Here is a 14,681-nt window from a genome sequence, read left to right as displayed (position 1 = left end):
CTGTATAGAGATGAAACATCTTGTCAGTTTACAAGAATTAACCTTTAGCATGAACAGCATAAGGTTAAATGTTCTTGTTAAATAATTTTCTCTAAATCAATGAAGCAAAAATGTGTGACTACAGGCCTCTTTCAGGCCTGAGAATGCAGAAAGAAATTCTGTGGTTGTGGCATTTAGGTAAGCTAGGCCAATACAGAAACATTTGAAACAAACTTCAAAATTTCCATCAGAAATTTCAATTTAAGAAAGTTGCGAAAATATTTAAAGCTCTTAAACGCTGCATCGCTCGAAATTTTTTCCTATGGATCATCAATGCATTCGAGTGCGTGAAGAAAAGTTATCCACTGGCCACATTGCAAGCTTTGAATTGTGTTATTGTGTTACGAATCAAGGATCTCACGATTTTCCCCATAGTGTTCACAACTCATGGGTGGACTGCCCATGCATGGCAAGACTGGCAATCACTTGTTGCCTTAGGTTTCTTCCATTAGAAAATGCTAGGCTCTTTATTGTTTGATAATGACAAGCTGCGGGATGTATTTTAAACATGTGGCTGTTCAGTATTTTGTTTTTGCTCTCCAATGAATAAAGTGGGCGTCTTGTGCTGTTGTTAGGCTACTCATACATGATAATGTTCGCTCAATATTTTTGAATGATTAGTAAATTTGATAGCACCTCTTAATTTCCAATAGCAAATAAAATGCCTTCATAATAATTTTTTTAAGTGCTACTGGATTATTATACTGGGGTAGGGTGAAGGCAAAAATTTTTGGTCTTCTGAAAGCCCAAAATCGTAGGTTTAAGTCATTACATTGGCATTTTCTTGCGATTGAGCTATCACATCTTCAGTGATTCTTGTCCCAGATGCTTAATGTGTGCACACAATGTGACAGTAAGCAAGAAAACACCCGGTTTGTGGTCCATACCACTAATTTAGCAATTATGTATGTTTCTCTTATAGCTATATAATTAAAAACTGGGGCGAAAGCCCGCGCGTCGCAGCTCCCTTTCCTGAGCGCATGAACATGCTTTATAAGGACAGAGGCGTTAATGAGAGCGTCGTCACGGTCGGCCGTGCGATCCTTTCTGTTCTCACGCTGCGAAGCTGCAAGCGGCTCCGTGCCAAATGAGCGCGCCCGCATGCGTATTTGTGCGCGCGCTCCTCACCAGCATCAGCAAGCCAACATTTCAACTCATACCTCTGCAGCATGTTGTATTTGGATATAGATTAGGTGCTTCTTTTCATATTTTCGTCCCCTGTATATAATAAGTAGTTTAAATTGTGTTCTTTTGTTCATTAGCATAACTAAGCACTTAAACTTGCTTTGGTTTAAATACCAGTGCTCTTTTTCTGGGCTTCATGGAGGTGACAAGTTTTCATAATCGTGTGTGACTAACTTTTTGATGCTGTAGGGTGAACTTATACAAAAGAAAAGTATCGTGGCAGGACCTGGTAATATGGCACTCTCAGGAAATTTTTAATGGCAACTAACCTTTTTTTGAAGTAGCATCCTAACTTTTAAAAAAGTGTCAGCTTACATTGCTGATGATGCACCGTGCAGTTACAAAGTGAAAACTGACAATGCTCTTGCATGAAAGTTTTCAGTGTTAATACTGAAGGCTATAATGGCTCAAGTTTATTCTGAACTCTACAAAAATTCTGATAATGAACATCATATCAGTGAGAACATTTCATTAGCCATTACAGGCATCAGTGTAATTTATGTATCATCCTCCCTCTGGTTTCCAAATTTCAAAATTTGTTTCACTTCTGCTCTCACGGTGTGCATATGATCAGGTTAGTTTTTTGTTTTTTTATATTGCAATACTTTCAGTGCATCTGCTGATAATCTTGCACATAATGCCACAATTTGACTTATCATCCACTTTAGTTTTCCTTTTGCTTATTATTTCTATGTTTCAAATAAAGATAGCCCCCTATGCTTTCTCTTGGTTCATTGTCTGTTTTCTTCATATGGTTGTAGCAAAAATATAGTCCCTTAATTTCCCTTATTCTTCTTGCCACAATTTAAAGTAGTTTATACAAGTTTCCTGAAGTGCACTTTAGGAAACAGTGGGACATCGAAAGCTCGGTGACCATGGCGTTTTGTTGCTGAGCACGAGGTTGTGGGTTGATACCTGGCTGCATCTTGTGCATTCCTATAGGGGCAAAATGCAAAAACACTTGTGTAGTTATTATCAATGAGAGGAAGGATGGAAACTGAAAAGCTTGGCTTTTTTGTTAGCCACAGCCATACGAAGCCAGCAGATAATGAAGCGAAGGAAGCATAGGAGAAACGATTTGTCGTGTCAATTGAAATCTAGAAATGATAAGGTAACGGAAAATGAAAATGGATGAAAAAAGCCGAAGGGTAGAGGGTCCCTAGGACCCAAGGGCAGATCCACAGTAGTCTTCTCAAGGGAGTCCTCATCCCAGCATACGGAAAACGGGGGAGGAGAGGGAGGTACAGGTCTCACTTCACGCACAATTCTGTCAGTAGGCATGTCTTGGGAGGAGTCTGGGCCTCCAGAGCTCCCCCCCTTCCCACTGGATCCGCCAGTGAAAGGACCTCAGTCGTGGCCATGTGGGAAAGTGCTTGCCTCAGCTGCAGGAGGTCGTGGGTTCAGTTCTTGCTGCTACTGATTACGTGTACCAGTTTGCCCGCATACGAAATGCGAAGGATGCGGGTTTAGCTCCTACTGGCAGCAAGTTGCTTTTTCATCCGCTTTCATTACCCTTTACCTCAACATTTCTACATTTCGATTAAAACAAGAAATAATTTTCCTGTGTTCCCCTTGGCTTCATTATATGTTGGTTTCACAATGTGTGCTGATAGATATAGATGTACAGTAAGGAACTCCAGGTTGTAGAAATTAATCCAGACCCCCACATTGTGGTGTCTCTCATAGCCCATACATTGCTTTGGGATGTTAAACCCCGTGTGATGTTGCTGTGGCAGGAAACTGACCATCTTGTGTATGCTCTTGATCACATTGCAGAAACGATCCAAGGGCCAAGTTTTATTTGACCTTGTCTTCCGACACTCCGAGCTGGTGGAAAAGGATTACTTTGGGCTGCAGTTTTCAGAAAAGGCATCGGCCATTGATGGCATGGTATGTATTAAATATGGCTGTGTATGTATGGCATTTTCCATTCGCACATTGTTGCCACTTTAGCTGATTTTATGCATGTCGTGCAGTATTTAGGGATGCCCGGCGATAAAATATTGCATTTAAGCAGCAGCCTGTTTTTTAGCATACTATATACAATCACTTCTTTTTGCAGCGTCTAACACATTTCTGATGTTGTCTTATATGAATCTTTTAAAGAAAAAATTTCAACACTAATTTGCAGTGTCTCTAGCGTGTGTGTGCGTGCAAGTGCATGCACACACGCGCGTGCACCTCACTTGTGATTATTCATCAATTTTGAATTGTGAATTCTCTTATCTAATATGAATAAAATAGCACAGAATATTTGATTAGCAGTATGAGAAGTCAAATATTCGCATGCCTTTCATTTCTTGCGGTTTTTGGGAAACTGCCTGGTGCATCCAAGGCAGAGTGATAGCGAAATCCATGCAAACAGTGTGGCTGTGATTATTTTCTTAGGATTTTGTATTGTTTTATTAGGAATAACTTGTAAGCCACTTGAATCACTTGGTTTTGATAATATGGTATGCATATACTTGTTTATTTAATCATCTTTTATTCGTTTACATCTTCAGCCTCATGTGCATTTATATAGCAAATGACAGGAACTCCTGTACGTCTGTTTGAGTATATTTCGGTGCTTCCCTCACTCCACTTCTTTTTTTTTTTTGGGGGGGGGGGGGGGGGGCTAGCTGGCGTTAACTTTAAAATGCTGAGTCTGTACATTCTTTTTCGGTCAGTGGTTCAATTTTGTTGTCAGCCTTGTGTCGTGCATGCGCCAGCTTTGGAATGTTTCCAGCTCCAATTCTGGAAGTTCGGGCACTAAGCTTGTGACAAAAAAAAAAAAAAACTAAAGATAACAAGCACATTTCTGTCTACAGCACGTGGTGCTTTTTTTTTTTTCGTTTCTTTATGAAGCCTTAATAACTGAAAGAACTTTATAAAGTTTACACTGATGTACAAATTTATGACCTTGTTATTTCTGTACTTAGAAATTTCCTAATTACTATTGTTTGTTTTTGACTGTCATTTCTTGTTGTTAGTTCTTTGTAGTAGGAAATAGACATTGCTTGTTTATTGAGAAATACATTGTCTTAGAGCTTTACATTAAAGCCCGCAGACACTTTGTAAATTAAAAAATAAAACAAGATTTCACAAATGCAGCTACACTGCAACCATACCTACTTCAATAACCATCATCATCAACCCAAGAAGCTGTGTTGGCTTTAACAATTTTTTTTTTTTTTTCGGTCATCAGACCTGAAGAAGCTCATAGACACTGTGCATCTGCTACTGTACGCATAAAGTCTCTGATTTTGTCTTTTCTTCTTACCTAACCAACTTTCTCTATGTTTGTCTGGTTAACCTGCCTGCCTTTACTAGTTTCCTCTCTCTCTTGAAAGTTGATTTTTAATAATCGTGACATGTCACAGTTGAATATGTGGCAGATGTTGTTCGGGATGCTGTTTACAAGCTGGTGTTGGTTACTTGAACTGCTCATATTTTCAATATATTTTTGTGGCACCATCCTTGGAATTGAGCATGCTAAGCAATAGCTTGGATGGCTGTCTAATTTTAAAAATTTTTAACTGCATTTCAGAGGTGGCTCGATCCTGTAAAAAGTATCAAAAAACAGATGAAAGGTAAGTTCAGCTCAAAGCCAGCTTTCTTTTCGTTCTTCTCATTATCTAATCAGTCATTAATTTCTTCCTTGAAGAAACAATGGCAGCACTTTGTTTGACAAATGCTAGTAATTACCCCAGTGAGTGAAGCTCTTGCTTCTTGCTTTCTACGATTTTCAGTTGGACCTCCGTACCTGCTTTACTTTCGTGTAAAGTTCTACGTTTCTGACCCGAGCAAACTTCAGGAAGAGTGGACGAGGCAAGCATCATCTCTCCTCTTAGTCAAAACAAGCACTGATGGACCTATGCGTTGGGAGAAATGATGACTCTCTTGTGCGAAACTGGCAAAATCTTATGACATTTCTCGTTTCTTCGTTGTCAGGTACTACTTTTTTCTTCAACTCAAGAAGGACATCCTAGAAGGGAGGTTGGTTATCCCACCAGCCACGGCAGCTCTTCTTGCCAGCTACGCCGTTCAATGTGAGTACTGCTGCGCCCGTTCCTTTCCAGAGATTTATCTCTGATATCAGAGAGTTATAGGGTGGTGGAGGCATGATAGTGCTACCATCTACCAGAAAACTGGAAGAGATAGGGGGGAGTAACAGCACCGATAACAACTTTCTGTGATATCATTGTCACGAGCAATGTGCTAAAAGCATTGTTGTCTTGCAAGAGCCTTCTTTTGAAAAAGGGAAGGTACAAAAAATTCCTTCATGATGGCTATCTCGCTGCTGACATGCTGCATCAAATAAGCAAGATATAGTTGGTTAGTCCAGTAAGAGTTAGGCCCGCTCTATTTAAACATGGCATAAACCATCAGCACTGCTGTTTCTGTATTCGTTTCTTAATATTCCACTATAGGTAAGCAATACTACTCATCAAACTTTGCTATAACTCTCTAATATACAGGGTGTCCCAGCTATCACACACCGAGTTAAAAAAAAAGATGGATTATTCCAAGCAACCAAAACGAACTGCATATTGTTCATAGCCTTGTTCAGAAACTGCCAGCTCTATTTTAGTCGGTGACATTTAATTCACTTTTTAGCTGTTGCTCTAATTGTCAAGCTGACAATTAGGAGGGTGTAGAAAATCCTAACACACAGAAAAATTACGTGTTTCCAGCAAGGTACACATCGGGTGTTTACTTTTTTGGGCAAATAAAGGAAGCCCACGAAATATGAAAGATACCATGCGACTGTGCACCCATGTGTACGGAATACGGAATAGCAATGCCATCTAAGAGTCTCAGCAGGAAAGCAATGTAGCAGTGTCTGAGCAAGCAGCCTAGGGAGCCCTCTGCTTCCGCTCAGGGTTCTAATTGCTCGAACCTGGCCACAGATTGTAAATCTTGCCACCATGGTGCCATTTCTTGCATAAAATGAAAGTTGTGTTTAGAAATAACAATCAGTCAACCTCGAAGGTAGTAGGAATGTAACACGTTCATCAAGATTTTGCCTCATATGTGAACCATGCTTTAATTATGCATGTCAAAGGAGAGCAGCCTATGTGCGGCATGCTTTACTGGCGAGTTTAATTTGCATCTTATCTTACGCATACCATACAACATTTTATGTGTTTATTGCTCCTTGCTGCAGTAAATCTTTTAAGGGGAGAAGCTACTCGGAAAACTTTTTGTTTAAGTATTTGTGACAGCTCAATGAAACTTTCACCATTTACAGAGTTTAAGCTCCTTTTTTCAAATCTGCTTTTAGGTTTTTGGTAACTCATTTGGTTAATTTTTTGCACACCATGCATTTGTAAAGACAATGCATTTTTGTCCAAGCTTAGGCAATAACAGTGAGCACAAGAAAACACTAAAAATAGCTCATATTGCTCCCAGTGAATAGTAGAATTCAATAAAGCAAAAAAATATAGCGTAACATTTGTGTTTTAGTCTAGAAAAAAATTCCAACGCTGAGTTTCAGTTTTACCTTTCTCAACAAAGAACCTTTTGAAATGATCTTACTGAAGAAAGCTCTGAAAGTTGTTTCTTTGAATTCAGGACTTGTTAAGTATAAGCATGCCAAAGTTCATTATGATTAGTCTACATAAAGTACACAAATTTTAGTGCACGAACTCTAAAAATGCAACAAAATGAAGAACCGAGAAAAACGCATTTGAAAGTTAAAAAGAAAAAGTCACGGCGCTAGACTTCGGCGGAGACATGTCTTCACGAAAATGCAAGAGCGGGCAACGCCACGAAGCGAAATGCTGAGTGCGCAAAATTCGGGTAACTTCGCACTTTCCTGAGCCGCCATGAGTGCTTTTCTCATTTTTTTTTTTGCTAAGTTCTAGTTGATTCTCAGTTTTGATTTTTTTAATACATAAAAGATGAGGCTTGGAGGAATACTACAAAACACAAAATCAACTTCTTTCTGAAAAAAAAAATCACGGTTTTTCGACCCGTAAGTGTGAGCACAGCATCTCTTTTGTCTGCTGCTTTCTCTGTCCCTCAGTTGATTTGCATTGTTCCTTCCCGAAGGTGTTTAACTACAAGCTTGCCCTGCTCGTGGTTCTCATTCTATCACATCAGAAGTGGGGGCTGTAGGGAGTGGTCCCAGGTTACAACAGTGAACTCCAGAACTTCTGCTAGTGCTGACGCTCACTGGACAAGTTTCAGGTGTTTTGATGTTGCCACACCTGTTTCAAGTCAAAGTTTCTTTGACAACAAGTGTGGCAAAAAGCATTGTTGTGATTATCTGTTGCACCAAATAATGTGTACTACTCGGGGCTCTCTGACCAGAACACTGCAACACATAAATCTCACTAGAGTTCTCAGTATACGGCACACAAATTCTGTAATAAAACAACAGGGAATTCCACATTGCATGGGCACCTGGGTTCCTTATTTTTCTTGTCAGGCATCTTGACAGGAATTGACATGCCTTAAAAGCATATTGTACAAGTAATGCTACTGGAGCTAATGATACTGAACTTGGTGAGGTCACTGGCAGCGTTGTTTTTATTCCTATGCACGCACACATATATAGTTGAACATCTTTATAATGAAGTGTTTGGGACTTCTGAAATCATTCATTATACAAGTAACTCCGTTGTAAACATTGTGCACAGCACCACTCGCAATGGAACCGGGACAAAGTTATTCCTTTGTTATACAGGTCATTTCGTTCTACAGACTTTTGTTGTAGATGCGCTCTACTACACATGCACACTCACACACACACACACAAAATCATGTAGTGCCTAAAATACATTTTGCTCCTCACACAGCTGAACTGGGAGACTACAATCCTGATGATCACAAGCATGGCTACCTGGCTGACATGAGATTAGTGCCTCATCAAACGGAAGAGCTGGAGGAAAAGATTGCCGAGCTGCACAAGCTGCACAAGTACGTATGATAGCCAACATCATTGTCTTCACCTACAAAAGCTTTCAGCAACGTCACACAAGTTTCGAAGAGAAACGATGTTGAGCTGCGTAGGAAAATGAAAGCCAGTCAGTTCTAAAGGCATGTGTGCTCAGTATGATTCTTCAGACTAACAGCTGTTTTAAGCTATTCACCTCAAAATCATCAGTGATATACACTGTCATTCCATGCAGTTTTTTAACTGAGGCTTTGTGGGGAAAAGATATGTGGACTGTTAATGCATTTTGTGACAAGTTTGGGGCTGAGTATCTCAGACTAGTGCATGTCTAGGGATTCCTACTAAATGCACTTGCCTTGAGCACTGCCAAGCTTGAATTCTTGATTTGCAACATGTGTCATTTAATAATGTTTTTAAGAGATAATCAGTGAATATTGTTTAATTGAACAGTTTATTTTCGTGATAAGTGCACATTTTCAGTCTGTCAGTGCAAATGTTTAGTCAACAAAAATTAACATTCATATGTCTGCTTCACTGTCTTTAACAATTACTCAAAATTTATGCTGAAGCACCTGCGATAGGCTAGCGGTAGCACCACCTGCTGGAAAGTTTTATAGAAGGGACACAGCCCTGGCTGTACCCTTTCCTCTGCTGATTGCTTTTAGCAGGAAAATAGCAAAATGACGAGATGTGACAAAACTACAAACAGTGGCTGTGACAGACACCTGCTTTTTGAACAAAATGCTTGTCAGCCAAGTTGATGAATGTGGACTCCATGTAAAAAATTAGACGTTCAGTAACTGTTATTTATTGCCTCAGTTTGATGTTTGTGCTGAAATCAGCCAGTGGGTCATCACATTTCAAAATGCCTGTGGAATAATTGTCACCAACTTTTTAAAACTTTGAACTTTACTTTTTTGTGCGCTCCATGTTTGTCAACATGGGTGAAAACTTTACGGTTAAAAAAAATTGTGCATGCCAGTGCTGTTCTCAGTTAACCTCACGTCCCGTCATTGCTATCTTTTGCAGCTCAACTCGTGAACTAACCAGTCCAAATGCATGCTCTTTGACTGCTTTCCAGTTCATCCCCTGACAGGAAAATAAGGCAAAGCACATGTAGTGTAAATCTAACTCAGAAGTGTTATTATCTGTATTATTGACAGTATCGGTATTATCACTGACAGTACTGGCGATGATCATGATGATGAGCAATGATGCCATCATTAAAATCTACTCTTTCTTGGAACTATAAGACTTTAATCACATTTCATCTTTTTAAATTGCTGTTTCTCACACTTCAGAGGCCAGAATTCAGCAGACGCAGAGTTCAACTTTCTTGAGCACGCAAAGAGGTTGGACATGTACGGTGTGGATTTGCACAAGGCAAGGGTAAGGGTAAGGAACGTTTGCATGTTTGTCTTGCATGTTCTGTAGGTTAGCAGTGCGTGTGCTTGCTTGAATGTGCTTGTATGTTGTAGCGGCCCATGTTTTGATCACAAAAGACACCCTAGTAGGTGGTCATACATACACTCATGCTTTGCAGTGCAATACTGATAGGAAGTAGGCTTACCTTTATGTGTGTTATCTCCTGTACGGGCTACATGCATGTGCGCAGTCCTGGCTCTTTTTTCGTAGAGTGTGAGTTGTTGTGTTATTGAAAGGGCATGATTATTTTAGATTTTGATTGGATAAGTTTTGCTGCATGGAGCACTGAATTTGTGGAGTTCGTGAGCATGGTCTGGTTGCTTTCGAAGTGTTTGATGCAACAGGTATATACAGACAGTTGTGGATGCGATGAAGTGACGTAGCTCAATATGTAGACCATTCTCTTACTGACTGGTGGAATATTCGGGGAATGCAGTAGCACCTCTGCATTGAACTATGTTGATTATGGCTTGAAATTTTCGCTGTCTGCGCTTGAAAAGCTTGTTCAGACCACCTGATAGTTTCAGTACCCTAAAATTAAAGACAAATGAAATGTCATTACAAGCTACACTTACATTTCCGTTTAGTAATGGCAGTCGAGTGACCTCCTGACCTTTAGAACAAGGATAAAGCACATGCAAAAAATTTCGCTGTTTAACATCCTGAAACTGCACACTGGGTTATGCGGAACTCTGTAGTGAAGGGCTCCATATCAATTTTGACCACGTAGTGTTCTTTAATAAGCACCCAAAGCATGGTAAATGAGCATTTTTACATTTCGCCCCATCGGAATGCAGCTGCGACGGCTGGGAGTCGAACCTATGACCTAATGCTCAGTAGTGCAACACCATAGCCGCTGGGCCACAGCAGTGGGTCATACGTGCTTAAATGCTTAAATTTTAGTTTTTCAATTGTGCGAAGCTTATTAGTATGGTGCTGCTTATTAGTAAAGGTCATTGCCTCCTTTCTAGAATTCTTGCTAAATATTGCTATGAGGTCACTGTCGTATGGGACTGAAATGTGAGCATCCGGCAAGTTGAACTTTACCTATGGAACACTTGGGGGGGGGGGGGGGCAATGTACACCAAGTATTTTATGCCATTGTAGTTGGCTGTGCAAGAAATAGCTGTAGGACTTCATGAAAAAGGTCATGTTTGGAAGGACAACTGGTGTCATTTGTAGCTGTGACATTAATCTAGTTCCTCATTCGTGGTCCGGGAGCATTAAATGACATTTGCAATTGGGTGAGTTCAGGGAACTGATTTGCAGTTGCTGTCAGACTGAGTTCATGGAATCAGTATGAAATAATAATGACCGAGAAAGAATGCTGTGTTAAATTAAGGGATTGAGAAAAGAAATCACTGTCTTTATAAAAATGTTATAAAATTCTTATTTTCACCACCAGAAATAGTGTTTTAAAATACAACCACCAGTTTTCATTGTCACTGAGCAGCAGCTTACATAGATGGCAAAAATGCTTTGACATGCCGCTGTCGCTCACGACATGTTTGTTGTCTTTTTACTTTATTTTCTTCATGTAGCTCCTTTTTGTGCAAATATATATATATATACACACACTCAAACATTCATATAACTAACACAGGTATAGCGAATTATCAACACAGGTATAGCGAATTAAGTAAATATAAAATATTTATTGCCGACATCAGTGTCTTATAATACATGCTTATAACGAACATCATATAACGAAGGTATTTTCACGTTGAATTTGACAACGTGGTTTGTTTATGCATGTACCTGAATTCTATGTATTCATTTAAGTAAATGATTTGATTTAATCAAAGCTTTGTATTGGGCATTTGATGTACTGTGCTGTTTTTATTCTCATATTCATGTTGGCTTCCCAAGAATTTGAAGTTTTGTGACTATACTAATAACTTTTAGTAGCATCTTGATCATAACATAAAGCAGAAAAGTGCATTGAGCCAGGGTAAACTGTGGGCTCTATAAGTGTTGTGAATATGTATGGGGCTATGTTAATATGCTGCAGTTTCCAAAAGGCCATTGGCATCTCTCAAGAACTGCATCTGCAGCTGAATTTATATTCTATTGTGTTGATTTGCTGAGCTCCACAATAAGGCAGCAACTTCTATTTGCTTGTAACTTTAAGGGAAATGCAACACATCCTGCTTTTGTGATACGCATTTCGACATCAAATATAGCCCAACATTTTTTAAATTTTTAATCATTCTTTCTGCTGCTTTGAACGAGAAGAAAGGGAACCGAGGGGCCCAATTTTTATTAATCATATCATAAGAAGCCAAGAAACAATGACACCAAGGACAACATAGGGGAAATTACTCGTACTTACTGATTGAAATAAAGAAATGATAAATTAATTGAAAATGAAAATGGATGAAAAAACGACTGTCCGCAGGTGGGGAACGAACCCACGTCTTCGCATTACGCGTGCGATGCTATCCCCATTGAGCCACCGTGGAGCTAAAATGATAAATTAATTTTCAATTAATTTATCATTTCTTTATTTCAATCAGTAAGTACAAGTAATTTCCCCTATGTTGTCCTTGGTCTCATTGTTTCTTGGCTTCTTATGATATTTCTGCTGCTTTGTATTACTGTTCGACGGCAAAGGGACAGTTGTAGGTAGTTCAAAAGTTACCATGTCATGTCTTGGAAGGACTGAGTATTTTAAAATTTCTCTGAATATTCTGTCATTTCATACCAGCCTGATGTAATAGAAGAGAAACTTGGCACCGCCCACAAGTGTCAAAGCATGATGCATCATGTGAACGCCAGTCTTACTTTTTTTTCATGAAAATGACTCCAATTTGAGGACTTTTACAGAACTCATTTGCTTATTCAATGCTGGTTCTGCTTGGTATTGCGTTCATTGCAATGCACCGAATGTCCAGCAGTCACCATTTTGAGCATTTGAGCACTGCGGGCAATCTACTCTTTTTGTAAAGGGTCTAATTTGCACATTGTTTAGTGCTTATAATTGCTTACTGAGCCTACTGCCTTTTGTTGTAAGCTGTGTAACTTCTATTTTTCTATATGCAGGACTCTACACAAGCTGAGATTCAGCTTGGCGTGACGTCCTATGGTCTCGTAGTTTTTCAGAACAACATACGCATCAACACCTTCTCCTGGTGAGACACTTGATGTTTATTCATAATTAGCTGTGATATTTTTTTTTTTTCGCTTGCACAATGTCGTTGTGTCATTTGCCTTTCTTATTCTTTCCCAGGGCAAAGATAGTGAAGATCTCATTCAAGAGAAAACAGTTCTTTATTCAGTTGAGAAGAGAAGGGGTAAGTATTCTGTAGTTTCAGTTTTCTTCCCATTTGGTGTCTACAAAAGTTTGCCATGTAACAACATATATAAGTTGCACTTTGCATTTTTCTTAGTATTTTTGCAAGAAAATGTCTGTATCTCTGAATGTAAATATGAATGTTCGATGCTTCAAAAGGGCCAACAGCACAGATGCCTCACGTTGACAAAAAGGGGTGCGATTTTAGTGTATACTATAAATGATAATTCTGCTTTTAAATTTGTCACAAAAGTGGCGTGAGGCAGCCCTCTGCCATATGCCATAGTCAAGAATGGATAGTCTCAATGTAGCATTTTATGGCACGTAACGTCACCTGCTTAATCATACTTAACTGTACACAATTTTATACTCAAGTGCACTTTGAGTATGAACGAACTTTCATCCATATTTTGGTACAGAAGCTATGAGCTGTGCTGCGAGCAGCAGAAAAGAAAATAGAGACATAGCATAAAGAGATAGGCAGTTGGCGGTATATATTTGAGAGAAAGCACCGGCAGATTGCATATTTTAGAGTAAGAGTTAGAAGTGACATTAGGCAGGTCATGTTGTGTGCAGAACGGACAAATGTTGGTCTTTTAGTGTAACAGAAGTTTCGAGGGAAGAGAAATGTCCTTGGAAGCTGAGAGTTTTGTAGAGTGATGTGATTAAGAAGCTTGCAAACATGGTATTGGCTTAGCTGACACAGGGTGAGAGTAATCGGAGAACTGAACTCTGGGAAAGACCTCTGTCCTACAATAGAACTAGACATAGTGGCTGCTGCTGCTGATGATGATACTGGTATGAGTACTCTAATACCTCTGTCACATGAGCATGCAAAAACTCTTTTACCCAAGCGGTCTTTTACCATGTTGAAAGACTCTTTAATGAAGAGGTGTTGCGCAGCAGACACACGGCACCGACAATCTCATTTTAGTGTTTCCTTCTGGAGACACTACCGAAAGTCTGGCGCTAGCTTTCGAAACAAAATCGGCCAAAATACACTGATGTATCTCGAAATATAAAGTGAAAACCTATTGTATTACACGTTTTTCAAATAAATTTAACAATGCAAGGTTAAGAAACATTAATGTAAAAATTTATTGTAGTAGTTTAAAGAGCGTTTGCAGAACTAGCGAAGTGCACATGCTTGTCTGGCAATATTGGGCTTCTTTTTCTAGCGTTACTGGGTTTACTACACATTCTGTGAGACATAAAATTATTTATATGATGAGCCAAGGCAACAGAAAAATACGCATTTGCTCATTTTCTTTAATACATAACGATTGCTGGCGCCCACTGGTTTCGAGGCTACTCCTTTTCGCTGTAAAGGAGATCGACGAACTCCGCTTCCAAAAAAGACCGCTTCTGAAAAAGAGATCTCTCCCTGTCGTGTGCCTGCGGGCAAAACTCTTTTTTGGGAGAAGTCTTTTTGCTCAAAAGACTTTCGAGTGCCCGTGTGTCAGGGGTATAAGTCTGGTACTTCAGCTTGCATTACCCCTGTATTCTCTTCCATCACAAAACGACTTTATTGTCACGTGTGGTTGTGTGTCGAATGTACAAATGCTGAACAATTTCTCTTGGGAATGGCCAACAGAACCATCAGCGATTCTTATGGGTGTGACAAAACAGTAGAGAACTTTGTACCATTGCTTATTCATCGGTGCTCATCCTTCGATGCTCATCCTTTGATGCTCAGTGATGTTCTCTGTAAGCTAGTCTCAGCAGCTTAGATGATAGACTGCTCTCAGAATAAAATTATCTGAGACCTTCGACGAAGCACTTTTCGCACACAAGGTCACTGCAGCTCATCTGCGCTTTTTGAAGGCGACTATAGTAATAACTTTATTTAGATCAATA

At 39.5% G+C, this 14,681-nt stretch overlaps 1 protein-coding gene across 11 annotated transcripts in view; it reads left to right on the top strand.

Annotated features, from left to right (window-relative positions):
* Positions 1–14,681, top strand: part of LOC119441840 (tyrosine-protein phosphatase non-receptor type 4) — a 356,409-nt gene that overhangs the window by 214,434 nt on the left and 127,294 nt on the right. For 10 of the 11 annotated variants that reach the window (XM_037706473.2, XM_049661658.1, XM_049661657.1 and 7 more), the window contains 8 exons: positions 3,001–3,114; positions 4,754–4,796; positions 4,956–5,034; positions 5,158–5,255; positions 8,010–8,130; positions 9,409–9,502; positions 12,575–12,663; positions 12,762–12,825. In XM_037706473.2, the coding sequence (XP_037562401.1) occupies positions 3,001–3,114; positions 4,754–4,796; positions 4,956–5,034; positions 5,158–5,255; positions 8,010–8,130; positions 9,409–9,502; positions 12,575–12,663; positions 12,762–12,825 (702 nt within the window). The remainder of the gene's footprint in view (positions 1–3,000; positions 3,115–4,753; positions 4,797–4,955; positions 5,035–5,157; positions 5,256–8,009; positions 8,131–9,408; positions 9,503–12,574; positions 12,664–12,761; positions 12,826–14,681) is intronic. The other variant, XM_037706471.2, reaches the window with a different exon arrangement.

Source organism: Dermacentor silvarum, chromosome 2, assembly GCF_013339745.2.
Source record: "Dermacentor silvarum isolate Dsil-2018 chromosome 2, BIME_Dsil_1.4, whole genome shotgun sequence".
NCBI classification, from domain to species: Eukaryota; Metazoa; Arthropoda; class Arachnida; order Ixodida; family Ixodidae; genus Dermacentor; species Dermacentor silvarum.
Note: the sequence above shows the minus strand (reverse complement) of the source record. Positions and strands in the feature narration are given on the sequence as shown.